The following is a 23,347-nucleotide window of genomic DNA, read 5'->3' as shown; positions in this document are numbered from 1 at the left end:
AACTGTTAGTTCTGAAAGCTGGTGTTATTCCTTTCTTTTTTATGTATCTGGCTATTTTTGTTGTTATCTTGCCAGTATATGTGAGAGAGCAGAAGGTATTGGGTTCATTCTGTGGTGGCGGATACACTAATTTCAGGGCTTTCTTATGGAGTTTTTAATTTAAAATTTTGTTAACTGTTTGTTCGTTATAGCTGTTGTTTACTGCTATTTGTTTAATGATGTTTAGTTCTATCTCGAAGTTATTTTTTGTCATGGGAATTTCTGTCAGTCTATGTATCATGCTATGGTAGGCTGCTAATTTGTGTTATGTAGGATGGTATGATGAATTGTGTATAGTTGTGTCAGTATGGGTAGGTTTATTATATAAGGAGAACTCATGTTTGTTGTGTAGTCTGGTAATCGTTACATCTAGAAAGTTTATTAGTATAAGAGCTAGTGAACCCTCCGACTAACCGTCGTCCTGTAAGGCTAGAAATTTTTCTAGTGATAATTCATAGCACACCAAGGCTAAAAACCTTGACCTGGCAGGCCTCAGCGGTGCACGTGTATCTACCAGGTGAATCGAAAAGTGCAAATTTAGGGGGTAAAATAAACTTTCTCCTGTAAGGTTTAAATTTAAGTATGTGTTTGAGTAAGTCATTTAGAAGAAATGTGTACAATGACAGGCGATTCTGAAGAGCATAAGACCTTGCCAGGCGAGGGGAAAGATTAGGGGTTTTTCCTAAAATTATTCTTTTTGCATCGAACAAACTTTTTTTAGGTTTTTTGAAACATTCCAAACAGAAAACGTCTTTAGTGATTTATCTCTTAAGTTAATAGTTTTTGTTATATAAGCGATTGAAAATTTTGAAAATTGCGAAATCGGCCATTTTTAGCCCTAAATCGGACATTTATCTGAAAATTTCAATGTTACCAAGGTACGTAGATATTCTTTAAACATTGATTGATGAAATCCCGAAGAGTTTTTTGCAATAAAATATCGAAAACCCCTTTGTTTTTTTTAATTGCTAATCAAGCGGGCGCGACACTGTAGTATAAATAAGTGAGGACGTTTGAGTTTGCATAAATTCATTATCTCGAGAATGGGCAAATTTCCAGAGAAATCCTCAGATAGGTCGATTTTTATTTTTGAATCAGGACTTTTTGGCATATATATAATACTAGTGACGTCATCCATCTGGGCGTGATGACGTAATCGATGAATTTGTTAAATAAGAGTAGGGGTTGTGTGATAGCTCATTTGAAAGGTTATTTAATTCTCTATTCAGTAATATAAACATACACATAATTATTTATACAGGGTCTACAAAAAAATTTTTCTTCTATTTGTCAAATTTAATTAAAATTAATTTAACAAAAAAAAATTTTTCTACACCCTGTATAAATAATTATGTTAATGTTTATATTAGCGAATAGAGAACTAAATAACCTTTCAAATGAGCTAACACGCAACCCCTACTCTCATTTAAAAAAATCATCGATTACGTCATCACGCTCAGGTGGATGACGTCACTAGTATTATATATATGCCAAAAAGTCCTAATTTAAAAATAAAAATCGACCTGTCTAAGAATTTCTCTTGAAATTTGCCTATTCTCGAGATAATGAATTTATACCAACTCAAACGTCCTCACTTATACTACAGTGTCGCGCCCGCTTGATTAGCAATTAAAAAACAAAGGCGTTTCCGATATTGTATTGCAAAAAACTTTTTGGGATTTCATCAATCAATGTTTAAAGAATATCTACCTACCTTGGCAACTTTGAAATATTTAGATAAATGTCCGATTTAGGGTTAAAAATTGCCGACTTCGCAATTTTCCAAATTTTTAATCGCTTATATAACAAAAACTATTAACTTAAGAGAAAAATCACTAATGAGATTTTCTGTTTGGAATGATTCAGAAAACCTAAAAAAAACTGTTCGATGCAAAAACAATAATTTTAGGAAAAACCCCTAATCTTTCCCCTCGCCTGGCAAGGTCTTATGCTCTTCAGAATCGCCTGTCCATTGTACACATTTCTTCTAAATGACCTACTCAAACACATACTTAAATTTAAACCTTACAGGAGAAAGTTTATTTTACCCCTAAATTTGCACTATTTGATTCATCTGGTAGATACACGTGCACTGCTGATGCCTGCCAGGTCATGGCTTTTAGCCTTGGTGTGCTATGAATTATCACTAGATAAAATTTCTAGCCTTACAGGACGACCGTTAGTCGGAGGGTTCACTAGCTCTTAGACTATATTATGGAGTTATTCTGTTCTGTTTCTATTGTAAACTCAATATTATTATGAAGTGAATTAATGTATAATAGAAATTGGTCAAGTTGTCTGTTAGTTCCTGTAAAGCATACTAGTATATCATCCACGTATCTCCACCAATATAAGAACTGTTTAAATACGGGATGTTTAGAAATTGTTGTTTCAAGTTGGTTCATAAATATATCTGATAGCAAGGGGATGTAGAGGATTACCCATAATAAATCCTGCACTGTTGTTTGTGTATATTTGATTATTGAATTCAAAATAGTCTTGATTTATGCAAATTTCAAGAAGGTGTAAAATTTCAGATGCAATGGTCGGATCTGTACTATTATGGTCTAACATATTTTTAACTAAAACAAAAGTTTCTGTAGGAGGAACACTAGGAAAAATTTTTTTACGTCAAATGAAATTAGTCTGGAGTTGTTGGGCAATTGAAAATGTTGTATTTTATTAACTAGTTATAGTGTATTTTTTACGGTGAATTTAGGTGAAAATTTAGTGTATCCTGTAATAATATCTGACAGTTTTTTTGAAAGTTTTTATGACGGAGCTGTATAAAAGAAACTACAATATTTTGTCGAATATTTTAGTGTGCAACATAAGAAGTACGAAAGTAAATGGCTCTAAAAATTATTCCAATAAACAAGAATGTAATTTGCAATTTAGTTTCGTACTCCTTATATTGCTCACTAAAATATTCGTTGTCGCGATGGTCTGGAACAGACGAATATTCGTGGAATGGCCCATATTTATCAGATTATCGATTTAATCTAAGTTAACCCTATAGCGTGATTTAACCCGCTTCGAATATTGTGACTCCCTAAATTTATTATTTAATCACTAAAGGCTGAATATGTATATGCATTTAAATGCAGCCAAAATATGCGCATATACAGGGTGTCCAGAAATTCTCCCGACAAACGACGACCGGAGCTTCCTCAGATAATTTTAAGTTAATTTAACCAAATTCACCTAGTTCGAAAATGCTTCCTAAGGAAGCTAGAGCTCTTTAAATAGGGCGTCTTGTTATTAGTTTTTTAAAATATCTCCAGAACGCTTCTATGTAGAAAAACTAAAATTGGTACTCCTACTTATATCCAGAGATACATTGATTCCATCAATTGCGAATTTATAGTACCGGTTATTATAGGCGTCCTATTTTAGGAGGGCAACGGTTATTTTATTCCATAATTTTTGTCTTTAACTTTTAAGAGGATCGGTACGTATTTTCGGCTGCAATGCTATTCAAATGGGGATTCATTTTTTTCGAATCCTGAGAAAACTAATAAGTATTTTTGAAAAATTTAAACGCAGAATGAAAGATTACGTTATTAGCGAGGGCCGAAAGTCCCTGAGAACTTCTATAATGTTTATTTTAATAAGTTACAGGGGTGAAAAACTAAGAGAAAATTTAGTGTGATTTTTAATTTCAAGTATCTCATTCAAAATAAACTTTTTATTTATTCTAAGGGACTTTCGGCCCTCGGTAATAATTTAGTCTTTCATTCTGCGTTTAAATTTTTCAAAAATATTTATTGGTTTTTTCAGGATTCGAAAAAAATTAACACAATGCCGTGGTAATATTTTCCAAATCTATCTTTGTCTTACAACGCACTCAGCCGAATATAATATTGTCAGTCAGACACTGACAATCAGTGACAATTTTAAATATTTGACATTGCATCGGGAATATTTTGAGTTGTTGATTAAATATTATTGATATTTATATTATTGATTTAAGACGTGAACTTAATAAAAAGTTATTTATTGTGTATGATTTGTGGAAGATACAAGCAGAGAATACATCAGGATAATATATTCTGTGATCCAAGTATTTTGTTGTTAAAGATGTTCAAAGTTGTAAGTGTTCCATAAATAGTACATTGTTTACCGGGTAGGAAAAGCTTAACATTCCTGGACGACTGTGAAGATTAGCAACACAGAGTCCAGGAATGTGGCTTTTCCTACGAGGTAAACATACTATTTTTCCGCAAATCGTTTAAAATTCGACAGATATTGATTGATTTAAAAAAAACGCGATAATTTTATTCCCAAATAAATGGTGCTTTGAAATTCCTAATAAAATTACTTGGGTTACTATGGAAACGTATTGAGGTTGAATTGTCAAACTTGACAATGTTTTCTATCATTTATGTAGAGCACTAACAACTGTACGGAAATATCATTTCCTTACAGTAAGGAAATGACATTTCCTTACAGTAAGGAAGTCCTGACTTTTTCTTCAAGAAATTTTGACAGGAATGTCAAAATTTCCTGGCGATTTGCGGAAAAATATATTATTAAAAAATCACTTTAACACTTTTCCTCTTTTCTCGATTAAGTATTAGTTTTTGTTGTACAAATAAATTATTTCAATCACTGAATACATAGTTAGTGAAAAAATTATCACAGTTATTAACTGAATTAATAATTTGCAATTATAAAAATAACAGTTATCCAAGAACATTCAAAAGCCATCTCTTTAAATTAATGATGACATTTTCAATCAGAATGACATTCTAGTAATGTTTACATATCCATACCAGTATGAATTTTACTAAACGGAATTTGCCGTGTAAAGACAGAAAAAGTAGGGATACACGTAAAATATTTGCGAATTATGTACCCATAGCCTTAAGTAATTTTGACACATGGATTCTAAATCTCTGAGGTATTGTAGTACTACAGGGTACTCTTTCTTTAAGTCGGTATGATTCACCGTTTTCTAGAAAAAGCGATTTGAAAATTTTTCGTTTTTTGAAATTGAAAAAAATTTTCAAAAAAATATTTAGAAAAATGAAACCCGGGCCCGGATTACGTACACTCGATACGCATCGTATCCGCCATGTTTTACCGTAGCGCCTTATGGGAAAACATGGCGGATACGATTCGTATCGAGTGTTCGTAATCCGGGCCCTGGTACGGTGACGCGAACTTCTAGAAAAAATCACAGTTCGATTGGTATACCCGGTATACAATGACAATTTACCCATCTACCAACAATATTATTACAGCGATATTGTTAAAGAATAAGGTGTTAAAAAAATCGTATCGTGTAAAAAATAATGAAATGTTAAAACAATCATTAATATTAACAAACAAAATATTGAAATAATCTTCTTCTTCTTTTAGTGCTGTCTGCCAATCGGAGGTTAGATAGTACCATCATCAGTCATCACTATCTTTACTCTATCTACCGCTGATCTGAAGAGTTCTATGGAAGTGCATTTAAACCAGTCCCTTAAATTCTTTTTACCTTTACTTTCTTAACTTTTTCATTTTGATTGTGTTTATTATTTCGTATTAGTTGTCAATTTCTTGCAATTCTTACGAGTTTCTTCTGTGTCCATGCTATTCTAAGCATCCTTTTGTAACACCACATTTCAAATGACTGGGTTATTTATGTGCTCTTGCTTTAATGTCCAGCTTTTAAGTTCATATTGCATTATCGAAAACACGTAGCAGCTCAAAGTTTTTACTCTCAGTTCTAATCAAAGGTCTTTGACGCTTTTTATTTTTTCAAACGCATTTCTTGTGCTACCTCTATCCTGGCCCTTATTTTCGTTGTTTGATCATTATTATCTGAAATCCAGGTTTCTAGTAATTTATTAAACCTTTCTATCAGTAGGTCCATTTCACAAAAACATATGTTGGTTTATATATTTGTTTTCTTTGTTATTATCATGTATCTGGTCTTTTTTATATTCATTTTTACGCAAAAAGTATAATACAAATTACAAAAAGGAACATCGAAATCCATGAAAAAAAACCAGTTGACAGCTCCTTCCCCCTTACCATCGTTCTCCGAATTTCAAACTCTTGTTGAGCTGACCCCCCCCCCTTGCAGAATTTAAAAAAGAAGTAGCGCTGATCATATTCCATAAATTAAAAATTTTGAGCTCGTCTCACTGGGCAGGAATTAGATATTCTAGTGGTGGGGAGGGGAGTGGGTTAACTCAGTTAAACTCCCACTCAGGACCACTTAAAAATAGAGATATTGAATCGATCTTTACGGCAGAATTACGAGCTACTTATGAGCTTTCAAAGTTATATAGTTTAGATTTTTAAGATCATCCCCTTAACCCCAAATAACCCTTTAATTAATTCAATTCAAGCTAAAGATATTGAGAAAATTTAAAATATAATATCTTATAACGTATAGCGTATAAATTCTACTAATAAACTCTTAAAATACGCGCATTTCCATTATTGAATTGTAATTTCTTTTCTGTAGTTCAATTAACTATTTAGATGGGAAATAAGCCACAATTAAATTGACAAAAATAATTTTATTAACGTTTCGACGCATAAATCGGGTGTCGTTGTCAAAATACAAAATACTAATAAATTAAACAAAAATGTGGTTGCTTAGTAAAAAATTCTTTTAATAATTTATTAAATCTGACTCATCTATATCAGCAATTCAGACATATATTATACACTTTAAAGTAGAAGACTTTAAAATGATATTGCCAATATTTATGAGTTGCCTTTCTAGGACGACTTTACTGAAATATATTTCATTCGATTACATGAAATCAACCCCAAATCAAGAATATCCGCCACAAAAAAATCAGTTAATTGATGTAAAAAATTGAATTGGGATTGATTTCATGTAATCGAATGAACTATCTTTCAGTAAAGTCGTCCCAGGAACGCAACTCATAATATTGGCAATATCATTTTAAAGTCTTCTACTTTAAAATGATATGTCTGAATTGCCGAGATAAATGAGTCAGATTAAATAAATTATTAGAAGAATTTTTTACTAAGCAACAACATGTTTGTTTAATTTAGTAGTATTTTGTATTTTGACAACGACACCCGATTTATGCGTCGAAACGTTAATAAAATTATTTTTTTTTTCAGTTTAATTGTGGCTTATTTTCCTCTCTAAATAGTTAATTATAAAAATGCCACAAGAAAATAGCTTCTACAGTGCAGTCATTAACACTAAAGTTAAAAATAAACTTCGATTATCGGTGAACCGCCATCGATTTTCACGAAAATTCTAGGAACAAATTCTAAGCAAAATTATGTATATAATGTGATTAAAATAAAAATCAATAGTTTTTGACCAAAGATCAAAGATTTTTAATTTTTGTGAAAAATATACGTTTTAAAGCGGTTTTTTATCAATAACTCAAATAGTACGTTTCTTGAGGGTGTAATACACTCACCGGCACAAAATTTCGCCACCCAAAATGTTTGATTAAGTTTGACAATTTATAACTTTATTACTTGTACTCCGATTTTCAATATTCCTGCATCAGTTTATATGTACATGTTTCTGGTTTCGTTTGTTATTATTTCGGTAACAAAAAATTTTTTTTTAGTTGACATTATACAGGGGTGAATGGAAGTCTTGTATTTTCTCCTAACTTTAAAAAATTCTGTAGAAAAATTCGTTGGCTTATTTTGTTACATACTCCTTTTGTATTATCCTAGAGATATCGCTAATATTTTGCTTTTTCAACTATCCGAATATCTCTTTTCTTGTAAGACCTGTACAACTTTTTGTAAATCAAAACACCGATTGACTCATAAACATAAATATCTTAAATAGAGGTTGGATTGATAAAGTTAGAATGGCCTGCATCCAGCCCAGATCTCAATCCTGTTGAGCATTTATGGGATGAATTAAAAATCGCTATTCGCCGTCTCCTAGGCCTCCAGAAAATTTGGTACAGTTATGACACTGGTAGAGGAATATCGGTCTATTCCCCAGGAAAGGATAATACATATGTATTCGATGCCAAAAAGATTGCTAATAGTATGGTATAGTTTTAGACCCAAACCCAGACATCCAAAGTGAAAGTTATCCTCCAACACCAAATTGTTCTATGTGGTCCACATAATGTTCAGAAAAAAGTCACACCATTTTGAGCATCGGGTTTGGGGGGAAAGGGCGGAGAAATCTGTAAATTCGTAGTTTTTTACGTTTTTCGTCAATATTTCTAAAACTAAGCGGTTTAACATGAACAACCTTCTACACAAAATTGTTCTACATTAAATTTTAAATAAAAAAGGTCCTATGCATAACCCTTCTAAAATGAACGGTTCCAAAGTTACGGAGGTAGTATAGTATAACTGGTCCAAAAAAAGGCCTAACCCAGACATCCAAAGTAAAAGTTTTCCTTCAACACCAAATTGTTCTATATGGTCCACATATTGTTCAGTAAAAAGTTACACCATTTTGAGCGTCCGGTTTGGGGGGAGATGGGGGAGAAGTCGGTAAATTAGTAGTTTTTTTAAGTTTTTCGTCAGTATTTCTAAAACCTTGCTTTAGCGTAAGGAATGTTCTATAGAAAAATGTTCTACATAAAATTTAAAACAAAAAAGGTTCTATACATAATTATTATAAAATCAATGGTTCCAGAGTTACGGAGGGTGAAAAGTGGAGGTTTTCGATACTTTTTATATTTACCGATTTCTCCCCCCTCTCCCCCCCAAACCCGACGCTCAAAATGGTGTGACTTTTTCCTGAACATTATGTGGACCATATAGAACAATTTGGTGTTGGAGAATAACTTTCACTTTGGATGTCTGGGTTTTTGGTATAGTTATATCATAAATATTGAACAAAAAATATAAAAAGTATCGAAAACCTCGACCTTTCGCCCTCCGTAACTCTGGAACCGTTAATTTTATAACAATTATGTATTGAACTTTTTTGTTTTAAATTTCATGTAAAACATTTTTGTATATAACATTGTTTACGCTAAAGCATAGTTTTAGAAATATTGACGAAAAACGTAAAAAACCTACTAATTTACCTACTTCTCTCCCATCTCCCTCCCAAACCGGACGCTCAAAATGGTGTAACTTTTTGCTGAACAATATGTGGACCATATAGAACATTTTGGTGTTGAGGAAAACTTTTACTTTGGATGTTTGGGTTAGGCCTTTTTTTGGACCAGTTATACTATACTACCTCCGTAACTTTGGAACCATTCATTTTAGAAAGATTATGCATAGAGCCTTTTTTATTTCAAATTTAATGTAGAACAATTTTGTATAGAAGGTTGTTTATGCTAAACCGCATATTTTAAGAATTATTGGCGATAAACTTAAAAAAACTACGAATTTACCGATTTCTCCCTCCTCTCCCCCCCAAACCCGACGCTCAAAATGGTGTGACTTTTTTCTGGACATTGTGTGGACCATATAGAACAATTTGGTGTTGAAGATAACTTTCACTTTGGATGTCTGGGTTGTGCCATCTTTTGGATCAACTATACTATACTATAACAGTCGTTGCTGCGAGAGGTGTACCTAGGTACCCGCTATTGAATTGTTCTGTTTTGTTGTTAATTTTGTTTTGTGTTGTTAATTTTAGTGCGTTTGATATATTTAATTCAGTAAACCTTCAAAGCAATGTTTTTATTTACAGCTCTTAAAAGAAAAGAGATATTTGGATACTTAATTCAAAAAACAAAATCTTAGAGATACCTCCAGGATAATAGAATACAAGAGGAGTATGTAACAAAATCAGCCCTCCAATTTTTTCACAGAATTTTTTAAAATTAGTAGAAAATCAACGCTTCCATTCACCCCCATATAATGATATCTAAGCAAAAAAATTTTGGTTACCAGAATAATAACAAACGACATGAAAACATGTACCTACAAACTGATGCAAGAATCTTGAAAATCGGAGTACAAATAATTAAGTTTTAAATTGTCAAAATTAATCATATATTTTGGGTGGCGCAATTTTGTGCCGGTGAGTGTATACTTCAAAACCTATAAATTTTAAAGAACCGCTTAAATTGACATGAAATTTGGCATACACATAGCTAACCTGTCAAAGAAAAAAAGTGATATTCTGCCGATATGTGCTTTTGCCATAAAGGTGAGTTTCATCTTTCATTCCTTCTCGGGGTTCATCATCATTACCGGGGTATATCATCATAGCAATTTTCCATATTATGAATTTAAATAAGTGAATAAACAAAGTTTTCGTTATGATAATGCTCGTGTTTTCATCTTGTTTTAAATATTTTTCCATCTGATGCATAACGCAGTAATTTGATAGATAACGAAAAAACGTCATTAATTTTTAACGTAGATACTAATCAATAGATCATCATCATCATGGCATCTACACTCCTAGCGGAGTGAATGCCGCTCTCTTTGGGCTCTTCCGATTCGTTTGTCGCGGTGAATCAATCCGCATTAACATTTTTGTTTTACAATTGGTTGTGTGACTTGGCATCTTCTACAATTTTCCTCCATTCGTTCCTGTTTTTGCTTCTGGTTACCCATTCTCTGACTCCCATCTTCTTAAGGTCCTCCACTATCTGGTTCTCCCATCTAGTTTTGGGTCTTCCTCGTAGTCTGCCTGATACAGGTCTCCATTTGGAAATTTTCTTGATAACGGCTTCTGGATTTCTCCTTTCTATATGTCCCATCCATCTGAGTCTCTGTGCAGTGGCGTAACAAACTCCGTTGGGGCCCCCCGGCAGAATTGGGGCCCCTTTAAAAAATTACCCAATGCGACATGTGTAACAAATACCTATATGTGTTACATCCCAGTAAATCAACGTAAAATATGGCGATACCGTGTAATTTTCAGTGTCACCACAGAAGTGGTCAACTCAAGACTTTTCGAGTTATTTATGAGTAAAAATGTTTATTGTTCAACAAAAAAAACACGTTTTTAGGCGATTTTTCGCAAATATTTCCAAGAGTAAGTATTCGATCGAAAAGAACATTGTTAGCAAAAATATATCTAGCTTATAAAAAAAAGTGAAACAAAAATGAAGTCTACCGACTCAGTAAAATAAAACTTGTAGCTCATGAAATTGACTTATTCTTCGTCAAATTCCAAATCGAATATTTCAATGTGAAATAACCAAAGAATGAAATACTGTTCGAGAAAACTCATTAGAACTTTTTTAAAGTATTTAAAAGAAGCTTTATTTTTTACAAAAGTTTCTAGCATCAAAACTAAGCCAGTTACGCTCAATATACAGTTAATCCCATTTTTTGGTAAAAAATTGTGAAAATCTCCCCCTATTTAGCACCCCAAATGAAACTAATCATTATCGCCTTACAAATTACCTAACTTTTTTATACAACCTGTAAGTTTCACCCGTTCAAAGTGCTTATTTTTAAAAGGGTTCTAGTTTAAGGGCTTAAACGAGTCACTAATCACAAGTATATGCAAATTTTAAACAGCCATGTCTTAACCAATTTTTGTCTTACAGAAAAACAAAATAAAGCCAAAATATTTATAAAAGCAAGACCTACCTTCCTACCTACATTTCTTTACTCATTGAGATTTTTCGTATCACTAATACTTTTTAAGTTATTTTGAAAAAAAGACATTTTTCCAAAATAAATTTTTTTAAATTTTTTCAAAAATAAGAACTTTGAACCGGTCAAACTTACAGATCATATAAACAATAAATATTTAAAGTAATATAAATGGTAAAGCGTTAATGATAAATTTTATTTGGGGTGCAAAATAGCGGCAGATTTTCACGATATTTTTACCAAAAAAGGGGCCAACTTTATTTTGAGCCTAACTCGTATAGTTTTGATGCTAGAAACTTTTATAAAAAATAAAAATAAAGCTTTTTTTAGAACATTTAAAAAAAGTTTTAAGAGTTTTTCCAGAAAATTGCTTAATTTTTTCGTTATTTCAGGTTGAAATATTCGATTTGGAATTGGACAAATAAGAATAATTTTTCATGAGCTTCAACTGTGCTTTTACAGTGTCGATAGACTTCATGAATAAGTACACCATTTTCTGAATCTTATAAGCTACATTTTTGATACAAATATTTTTTCTATATCTAATATTTAATTAGATAAATATCTATTTTGAGTTATTTGCGAAAAACCCATCTGAAAACGTTGTTTTTTTAATAAACATTTTCACTCGCAAATGACTTGAAAAGTATCAGCATAGATTAAGAATCTCTATAGAAGAACAAAAGTTGCTTATAATTAGTCAATTTATACATTTCCAGACTTATGTTAAACGTATGTTTTTCACCCCAAGCAGGGGTGTCACCCCCTAAGTAAAAGCAACCAACGGCATAAATCCAACTTTGAAGTGGAGTATAACTAGAACCTAAATCCAAATTGTCAAGCAAATATGTCCGTCGTGACGCTGATAATTTCACTCCAAAACTGTCATTTACTGAGCTATTGGTGCATTTATGCATTGTTTATGACGACTTACATTTTTCATCTTTATTGGTATACAATAAAATAGAACAAAAATTACTAAATGATTACATTAGTATTATTCTATGAGATGAACAATTTTCTTCGTGCACTATCTACTATCAGCGAATATGTCTACAATTTTATTAATTCGGATGGAAAACTTCATTTTCAATACTGCACTGCTTAAAAAACGTATGTATGCAAATAATATAAAAACACATTTTTACATATATTAGACAACAAGATGGGGCGCTTGACATGTTGGGCTTCATGCTGCAGGAGCCTCTGTTACGCCTCTGGATAATCGTATCGAAATACTAAACGTAGGTAAAGATTAAAGAGAAACCCCATTTCGGCAAATTGCAATTCTCAAATATTTCAATAGTCACGTACAAAGCATTATAGTTTATTGTCGTTACCATAAAATTTCGGTAGGCCGGAAGGGATTAAGTTTCTAGATATTGTGAGATGATTCACTTGGCAAAGACGTCTATTTAGATATTTACGTTTTTAATTTTAAACACACAACTTAAAATAATATAAAAATAACAGATTTTTACATAATATCAGATGACAAGATGGGCCCCTAAGCGATTGGGACCCCCCGCAAGCTTCACTCTGCGGGGGCCTCTGTTACGCCCCTGTCTCTGTGCCTTGATAAATCTGACGATGTCTTCTCCTTTCAGAAGTTCTCTTACTTCGTGGTTCATGAGTTTTCTAAATTCATTATTACCTAAGTTTAGTGGTCCTGCTATACTCCGAATTATTTTTCTTTCTAGGATCCTCAATCTTTCTTCCTCTTTCTGTGTCAGACACATTAGTTCAACACCATATGTGATTACTGGTCTAATTACTGCCTTGTAAATTTTCAGTTTTGTATTCTGAGTAGGTAAGCTTCTTATCTTAATCAATAGATACCCGGGATTAAACATCTTTCTTGCAAAACACACAATGTGTAAATTTTGGAATCAAAGTCATCTATATAATTATATTTTTGAGTTAGGTAAAAAATAAAAAAAAAATAATATATGTGTTGTCTAAAAATATGAAGTCACTATAATAGTCACAGTTATTTTGTTAATATACTTTATCTTTTATAGGGGAGAGAATCATGAATATTGCCAAAGACTTTAGCACAACTTTTAAAGATCAACCCAGTTTCGGTGTCTTCTGGATGAACACCTTTAGCCACGACAGGCTTAGCTCTCCAAGTCGAATGGACGAAAAATTTAAAAAGTTTGTGGAGGATTTAAAAAGTGAGGGAATTTTAGATCGCAGCATGGTTGTAGTGTTTGCTGATCACGGTTATCGAGGACCACCAGTTCCTAGATATAAAGATACTTACCAAGGATGGTACGAAGACAGAAATCCCATGAATTTTATATCACTTCCAAAATGGTTTCAAGAAGAATATCCCAAAAAGTATCAGAATTTTAAGGATAATTCAAAGAAATATACTAGTACATATGATTTTTATCTTACGCTTCAAGAAATATTAGCAACGTCTGTAGAAAATTATACAATGACTGGAAGCAAAGCGTGTCCAACTTGTCATTCATTTTTCGCAGAAATTCCAGATAAGAGGAGCTGTGCTGACGCAGGAATTTCATATTGGTGCTCATGTGAAGGCAAAAAAAATTGAGAAAGAAAATCTTTTATAGATACATATATTGCACATTTGGGTTATTATATTGTACTGTTTCTACATTTTACAAAAGATTATAAATATAATTGTTCGAATTTGTTATTTTATGTCCAAATTTCCTATTTTCCTAAAAGAGATTGCTTTGATAACTTTACAACTGGGGCACTGAAGTAAGTGGAGTCACTGAAGGTTTTTACCTCCGATTTGGTTGAACCTTCATTGCTTTTTATAAAAATTGGTGAGTAGTTAGAAGATAATTGATGGATTCGACCGTTACTTAATGGAAGTGCATTTTATCTAACAATAAAACACTGAAAACGTTTGTTTTCGATACTTCCACAAAATTTATTATAACTAAGTGACTACAGCTGTTTCGGCAGAGTGCCTTTCTCAAGTGATATAGTTTACAATGTGTTTGCCTTTTTAAGTCTATAACTGAAGAGGTTGAAGAGTGGGGAGCTGTTTGTCTCGAGTTGGTCATTCAGAATTATATCTGTATTTTTCAGTTTATTAATTTCCATAGATTCTAAAAAAGATAGCTTAAGGCCTTTATTTTGAATATGCAGAATTTGAAACTCTTCATTGAAAGAATAATTATGATCTAGAAGGTGAAGTGCGTATGTAGAAGTGTCTGTTTTTCTATTGTTGAATGTATCACCCTTCCACACTATCACAACGAATGTGGATGGAGCGACAAAAGCATTTGCGGCTAGCTTTTAAAGTTAACAGTGGAGACGGAGTGGGTCCGTTAGCTAAAACTATTTAAAAATGATGGATTTTAGGGCGCCAGTCAACTCGTACTACAAATGCTACAAGAGTTCCCCGATTTACCAGTTGACCAATAAATCTCGTTATAGGTTTACTTACATTTATTTATTAAACAGTTGCAACACAAATAAATATGAAAATAAACAAGTCCAGTCATTGGTAGCATAAAGTGGCTAAGGAAATGAATATCAAAATAATTTAAATTTACAGATTAGAAATATTTTAAACATTGGCGATACTAGTGCCTACCCTATAGTTGCCGCATGAGCTCATGAGTGCCACTAATACAAATCTAAAAAGTAATGTACTATAATGACCTCTATAATAAGTTATATGTATATAAAGTTGAATGTATGACTATCCCCAATAAATTTTAATAATAATAATAAAAAAAAAGGAACACGTTAATTTGTTAACAAAAAAAGAACCTAAAATATTTACTATCATTAAATAATATAAAATAAATAAGACAAATTAATTTAAATGTTTAACATTGTTATAAAAACCTGATATCCTCCATAGTCTGGTAACAAACTACAATTCGTTAGTAGAAATCTTCTTCACCACATATATTTGTATCCAATGACGACTCTTAGCATCCAAATGTAACCAAAAACATACACAAAAAGTAAAACCAGAAACCATATACAAAAATCCAAAAACGAAAACTCCAAGTAAAACGAATCCACAAACTCCAAAAAGAAAAATAAAAACCCCTAAAATAAAAACAAAACTCATTAGACACTTATTACAATGAATTTATTTAAACGTTTATTCTCGGTTGCTAAACCCATTGCCTACTCAATTCCCAATTGACAGTTGCATCCATCGAAGTAATATTGTCATCTCGTACGGTGCTATGAATCACTAAATCTGTTCCATATCAATAAATATATTTCAACTAGGTTCTTCTCGTAACCCCCTGGTATAATATAAATATTTCAATAAGTTTGTTACTGATTTTATTTAAACAGGCTTTTACCACTTATAACATAGCCTAGAAGTTAGCTTGCAATGTCATCTACATTGTAGGAGGCTTAGCAACAAATCAAGAATAAACCCCTAGCCAACGGGCTTCAATAAACACTAAATAAAATTAAGACACTGGTTGTCTGTCCCTCAATACATAAAGAATCTAATCATTGCATGAATTACTTACCGTTTAAGCCTATCGGGGTGTTTACTACGGTCAACCACGCTATGCTCTCCTATGGAGCTTCTCTAATCCAAATAATACTCCCTATATAGACCTCATACACAGCGCTAGAAAAATAGAAGACCCACATAAGTACACTGGGTTGATAGACCTTAAGATTGAACCAAAATTAATCGAAAATTATTCATACCTGCCTAGCGTGCGAAGTGACCACGTCTTTGAACAAATAATCCCTTTTCGGCTTGGGCTAAATACTAAAATATCCAATACACACTACATCTATTATCTAGCCCCATTATGTGTAATAGGTAAATTTATCCAGGAAAGCCAGATGCCTCAAAATAATTAGCATACAAATTTTACCTAAATTACACGATCCAAAGACGCGTCCCCATCAAATTCAAAAAAGGACGCTCGCCAGTCAGCTATGAGAAACGCCAACTTCCTTCCGAACAGAGAAATTCAAAAACATAGGTAGTCCCGTGAACCATAGAACAAAACTGCCTCGGTTTGACACTAGTCGTGACAGAATTTGAAACGACTTCAAAAGTAAAAGAAGCAGATTCTAACCTCAAATGATTAGTAAATAATATAATGAAAGCATAAACTATTTTACATTAAAAGGTGATAAAAAGTGAATAATAATTTCCTGGTTAAAACCAACAATTGAAATTGAAAGTTGAAATTATTGGAGGTTTATTTTAACAAATTTATTGCAAGCAAGGATATTTATCTTTCTTATATTGAAAAGAGGAAAAAGGAAGAATGCAGTCTGGATCGGAAATCTTAAAATTGATCATGTTTAAATATGAAATACTTAAGGCAAGTAGTTTTTATTAACATTATTTATCAATCTGTACTAAATGAAGCGGGCTTGCGGCACAGGTTTGCTGGGTAGATTTTTAAACGTAACAATCCCCCCCTCGCTTCCAAGAAATTTAGCCCCTAAATTTCTTCACACGGACAAACCCTGCGACGACGGAACCATTGTGCTATTGACCAATGATACTAATGGTTAATGCAAGAGAGACAAACTAACCACGACTCTACAAAATGCCCATAAAAAAAATTCATGGTTACGAAATTAGTAACAGGCACGAACACGAAGGCTGCTACAAAACCTACACCTAATCTAAAGAGTAATCCATCTTCTTCCACACCACCGTGACAGCACCCAGAAACGAAAACGTTCCTTTCAGATCTGAGGTAGAGGCCCTTTTCGCTGTCGGATGGAATTGGCTGCGCCGTTGAGACTCACACTACCGCCTCTCAGAAACTTTCAAAAGTTCCCTGAAAACAGACACCTCACAGAAGCGTGCCCAAGAATCCTTGGGGAAGAGATGACTCTAAATACAACTAAAAAAAATACAACTTAATACCTAAATCAATCAAAACAAATTAAAAATAATTAATCCTCTGACTGCGCAACGCTCTAACGTAGAACAATATATCGATCAAAAATATATTCCGCAGTGAAAGGTTGAAAATCAAAATCAAGCGTCAATGAAACCTAAGTTCAAAAACAAGGGCGATGTGATGTTTACACCAGGACGCGTGGCCGCATTGGGGGCTTTTACCCCACGAGGGATCAAACTCGGTACCGGGAATTCTTTTAGAACATGTGACCATCTAGAAAGTCCACATGTTCCAGCCCCCACGATACAGGGCAATAATTCACTGTTAAGTGACCACGTATGGTGGCTCAAAACGAACCGAAGTGACATAGTCGGGTACAAACGAATCTGGATCTGGACCAGGCTTAAGATCTTTAACGTGCCAAACCCCTTTACTATTACCTTGACCGTCTTGCAACTCATAAGTCCAAGGAGAAATCTTTTTCTTGATGAAAAATGGTCCTACAAATTTAGGTGCTAACTTATACGAGAAGTGTTTAGCCGCATCTGAAAGAACATGGTTTCTCCTCCACACTGGCTGATGAGGAAAATACTCTACATGTCGACAACGCAAATTGTAGCGGTCACAACTCTTCTTGCCAGCAATCTCCAACCGATTTCGCACATCCGTATACATTTTCTTAAAGGCCTCATTCTTAGAGGTTTCTGCTGTCTGAGCACCATCTTCCAAGTCTAGCTTAGTGGCGTAGTCATCCCCAGAAAGCATCATATGACGCCCGAAATTTATGAAGTACGGGGTCAGTCTAGTTGTCTCGTGCACAGAAGTACGAAGCGCGCAGGCAATTTTATGTAGGTTGATATCCCAGGTCTGGTGATTGTCTGAGACATACATCGCTAGCATCGTCTTCATCGTACGATTCATTCTCTCAGTAGGGTTCGCTCTAGGATGGTACACGGCAGTGAATTTAAGTTTACATTGATATAATTCCGCTAACTTAACAAATTCCTTACAGCGAAATTGTGGACCATTATCCAAAATTATAGTCTTTGGAACTCCAAATAACAGGAAAACCTCCTCCTCAAGCTTCTTAATGACGGTGGCACCAGTAGCTTTTCTAAGAGGGAACAGTAAGGTAAATTTGCTTAAATAATCCGTGACGTTCAATATGAAGTTATGGCCTAGCTTTGAACGTGGCAAAGGCCCTACTAAGTCCAGAGAAATCATCTCCCAAGGACGGTCAACTTTCGGGTGTGATACCATCTTGTCAACAGGTCGATCTTGAGGTACCTTGTGTGCGGCACAGGTGTCGCACCGGCGAACAAATTTGGCTATGTCCCACCTCATTTTAGGCCAATAATAGCGTTCAGCTATCCTAGAATAGGTCTTAAAAACTCCAACATGACCAGAAGTAGGTGGTTCATGAGCCGCAGAGATCACACCCTGTCTATCCTTCTTTGGCACCACTAACTTCCAAAAATCAGAAGGGGCCGACAGTTCTGGATATCGCAATTTTTCGTATTTCCATAATTTGCCGTCAGATTCCCTCCAGTTACTAAATTTAAGGGGACTATCCTGAACCCTTTTCAACATTTTATGGTACCAACGATCCTCGCCCCGTCCTCCAGCATGTATGTCATCATTGATATCCACTAAATCCACAATAGGTACCGATCTGGAAAGCATATCGGGCACAACGTTATCTTTGCCCTTTCGATGAATGATTTTGAAGTTGTATTGCTGAAGACGCACGGCCCAACGCGCCAGACGACCAGTTAAGTCTTTCAAGTTTTGTAACCACAATAAGCTATAATGGTCCGTGACTACAGTAAACTCCACTCCTTCTAGATAAGGTCGCAACTTTTCAATAGCCCATAGCACTGCCAAACATTCTCTCTCAGTGGTAGAGTAATTACGCTCCTGACGAGTGAGAGACCGACTCAGGTAAGCAACAACACGGTCACCATCATCATACGACTGTGTAAGAACAGCACCAATGCCATAGCCTGATGCATCTGTTTGCACCACGAAAGGTTTCGAATAATCCGGGCATCTCAGAACTGGAGCAGCCACTAAGCATTCTTTAAGTCGCTTAAAAGACTTATTACACTCCTCAGACCAAACAAACTTAGAGTTTTTCTTTAACAACGCAGTAATGGGAGTTATGATCGATGAAAAGTCGGGAACAAATCTTCGATACCAAGAAAAAGTCCCAACCACACTTCGAACTTCTTTTACACTCTTGGGCACCGCAATCTCCACCATAGCTTTGACCTTATCAGGGTCAACATGCAATCCATTCCGATCTATGACATATCCTAGGTACTTTAATTCCGGCCGACAGAATTGGCATTTATCCATAGAGATGGTGACTTTGGCCTCTATGAGGCGACGAAATACCTCGTCTAAAATAGTTAGGTGTTTTTCAAAACTTTGGCTCACGATTATCACGTCATCCAAGTAAACAAACACATGTGGTTCGAGGTCGTGTCCCAACACATTGTCGATCAAACGTTGCCAAGTGGCAGGGGCATTATGTAGACCGAATGGAAGACGCTTAAATTGAAATAAGCCCCGATTAGGCACGGTGAAGGCTGTATATTGCTTGGATGACTCAGCCATTGGGACTTGCCAGTACGCTGACTTTACATCTAGACTGGTCAAATATTTAGCATCTCGCAACTTATCTAAGGTGTCAGCGACTTGAGGCAATGGATAACTATCGCGTACTGTTACCGAATTCAATTTACGATAGTCCACGCAAAATCTAAATTTTCCATCTTTCTTCTTAATTAATAAAATGGGCGATGACCAGTGACTATTACTAGGCTCAACTACATCCATTTTGAGCATCTCATCCAATTCCTGATCAATCTGTGCTTGTACTACTGGGTTGACTCTATAGTACCTCTGCTTTATAGGGGGTCCACTAGCGACGATCACGTGTTCAGTTCTTTCAGTGCAGCCCAGACCGCTACCCATCAAGGCTACATTGCGATCTATGATCGCCTGCAAACGACTCTTTTCAAGAGAGCTCAGTAATGTCCTACTACTCACGTGTTCGACCTCATTAACCACCACTGGTTCCTTTGAAAAGTACCATTCATTTGTACGTAAGTTAGGTACCAAGCCCATATTCCGCCAGAAGTCACAACCAAGAATTAGTAAGTGTGGCAGATCGGGAACAACCAGCACTTCCGTTAGTCGAAACTCGTCCTTCAGTTTTAGTGGTAGGTCTATAACACCAATGCTCTCGCAGCTAACACCATTTGCCACCCTACAAACAGATGCACGACTCCTATCCAATGTTAATCCCAACGATTGAGTGAATGCGTAACCCTTACTTCCTAAAACTGACCTGTTAGCACCCGAATCTAATAATCCTAATATCGGTTTGCCATAAACTTCCACACTGATGTAAGGTCTTGCATCATCTTCGCTAAACGATTCTAAAACATAATCTAATATAATCTTAAACTTATCGGTCGAAGATTCCTTCACACCACACCCATTTCGACCATCTGAACGTGATGTAATTAGTTTTCCGATGGCTTACAATTAGGGCAGGTTCTCACTGTCACACCCTCTTTTTTACAACGGTAACAAAACTTTCTACCAGGTTCGGTACATCCAACAGCACGGTGACCTGGCTTGTTGCAACGGTAACAAACAATCTGAGCTTTCGAGGTAGACGGATTTTGTTGCCTCCCCTTCGATGAAGAAGTCGATGCCTGGCAAGTGTCCACACTGCTGCTCGACTGAACTTCGATATAGGCCAGATCTGGCTCCATGACGTTGCCACGACGAGTGGGCTGAACAAAATTCTCTATTGCATCCTTTCTGGCTTCCAATTTCTTCCCAAGTTCACGTAGATGCGCTATCGAGTCTATTTCTACCAGAGCGAGTTGATTTTGATAATACGGTGCTATGTTTCTTAGCAGGATCTTTAGTTTGGTGTCGTCAGATACGGGGCACGTCAGTCGATTAAAATATCCCAACATAACTGCTATAAAGATTCCCATTGATTCATCACTTCCTTGAGTTCGCCTTCTGATCTCATCGAAGAGTTTCTCATCGTAGTTTGGTGACAGATACTCTTCCCTTAGCAATATCAAGAATTCGTCCCAGTTACTGACTTGATCACGATACGCCAAATAAAACTGATATGCTCTCCCTGAAAATAGATCTATACCCGATTCCAGTAAAGTTTCCTTTGATACATGACGCGCAACACGCAATTCTTCAACACGCTCTAAAAAAGCACTAAGGGACATACCTTTACGATCACCAGAAAATTTCAAGTCCCAACGACTAGGTGGAACGGACTTAACGTAAGGAGAAGCAGCCGTCACCTTAGGAGAAGCCGAAGCTGCAACCGGGCTAGAAGCTTGCGTAATCTCAGTAGCAAAGTTTTGTGTCTGATCGGGGCTGAAACAGCTAACTTGAACAGGGACTGTGGACTTCGCCTGCATCTGTTCCGCTTTTTCCGTAAGAGGACCCATAAGAGCGTACGCGGAAGCAACTAATTGAGGTCGATCTTCCTCAATGTCCGGAATATTATCTATGCGGTTTAAGACATGGTTCAACTTTACCATATATTTAATAAAATCATTACTTGTTTTAGTACCTTCAAATGCGTTCACAAAAGTCTCCAATTCAGCCAATTTACCTCTGACTGCCTTTATGTCTTCCTCTGGTGTAAAAGGATAATCCGGGTATTTCACGCTATCGCCACTGCCTTCCAATCGTATCGCGCTAGCAAGGGCATGGCGCATCTGTTCTACTGTACCTACAGCTATTCCACGAATGAGAAGCTCATAGTTGAGCTCGTCTTGACTTAATCGATTGACTTGTAATCTACGCGACATGATGATGACAAAGTTATACTAAATTCAAACACAAGCAAATAAAAGATATAATCCAACCACTATTAGCAAAACAAGACAGACCTTGATTGCGCTTGCCAAACTTCACGAACAATAAAGTAGAATAGGAAAAAGGGACAATATTATAAGTAATATAACTACAAAGTTCTAAGTCTTCGACCGTTCCTGTAAAAAAAAGATAATTAAAAAAAAATTCAAAATATCAAAAACAAATGTCTCAAATCAATATCAAAATATTTTGTCAATTCGTCAAATAATCATGGGAGGAACTATAGCAACTAAATGATTTCTAAATTTACCCCACTGGTTATCTAAAACTAAATCGCGATTTTCAGATACCAGCCACTAGAAAGAAAAATCTATATACAGCTATAGCAGTTCCTCAATTCAAAGTCATTAAAATTAAAAACGTGATCAAATTCAACATTTCAGTTCAAATCTGGGTTTGGTGTTTTTCAAGAAGATAAGTCTAGTGTTACAACCATTCAAGAAGAAATATAAGCAAACCATGCCCCATATATGTTGGGCGCCAAAATTATCACCCTTCCACACTATCACAACGAATGTGGATGGAGCGACAAAAGCATTTGCGGCTAGCTTTTAAAGTTAACAGTGGAGACGGAGTGGGTCCGTTAGCTAAAACTATTTAAAAATGATGGATTTTAGGGCGCCAGTCAACTCGTACTACAAATGCTACAAGAGTTCCCCGATTTACCAGTTGACCAATAAATCTCGTTATAGGTTTACTTACATTTATTTATTAAACAGTTGCAACACAAATAAATATGAAAATAAACAAGTCCAGTCATTGGTAGCATAAAGTGGCTAAGGAAATGAATATCAAAATAATTTAAATTTACAGATTAGAAATATTTTAAACATTGGCGATACTAGTGCCTACCCTATAGTTGCCGCATGAGCTCATGAGTGCCACTAATACAAATCTAAAAAGTAATGTACTATAATGACCTCTATAATAAGTTATATGTATATAAAGTTGAATGTATGACTATCCCCAATAAATTTTAATAATAATAATAAAAAAAAAGGAACACGTTAATTTGTTAACAAAAAAAGAACCTAAAA

General features: G+C 34.8%; 1 protein-coding gene across 2 annotated transcripts in view; it reads left to right on the top strand.

Annotated features, from left to right (window-relative positions):
- Window positions 1-14,193, top strand: part of LOC114339590 (uncharacterized) — a 243,711-nt gene extending 229,518 nt beyond the window's left edge. For both annotated transcript variants that reach the window (XM_050645838.1, XM_050645839.1), the window contains exon 8: window positions 13,554-14,193. In XM_050645838.1, the coding sequence (XP_050501795.1) occupies window positions 13,554-14,095 (542 nt within the window). In that variant the 3' untranslated portion in view covers window positions 14,096-14,193. The remainder of the gene's footprint in view (window positions 1-13,553) is intronic.
- The last annotated feature ends 9,154 nt before the right edge of the window (window positions 14,194-23,347 follow it).

The sequence above is a fragment of the Diabrotica virgifera genome, chromosome 3, assembly GCF_917563875.1.
Source record: "Diabrotica virgifera virgifera chromosome 3, PGI_DIABVI_V3a".
Taxonomy (NCBI): domain Eukaryota; kingdom Metazoa; phylum Arthropoda; class Insecta; order Coleoptera; family Chrysomelidae; genus Diabrotica; species Diabrotica virgifera.
The sequence above is the reverse complement of the archived record's forward strand: the minus strand, read 5'-3'. Positions and strand labels throughout refer to the sequence as shown.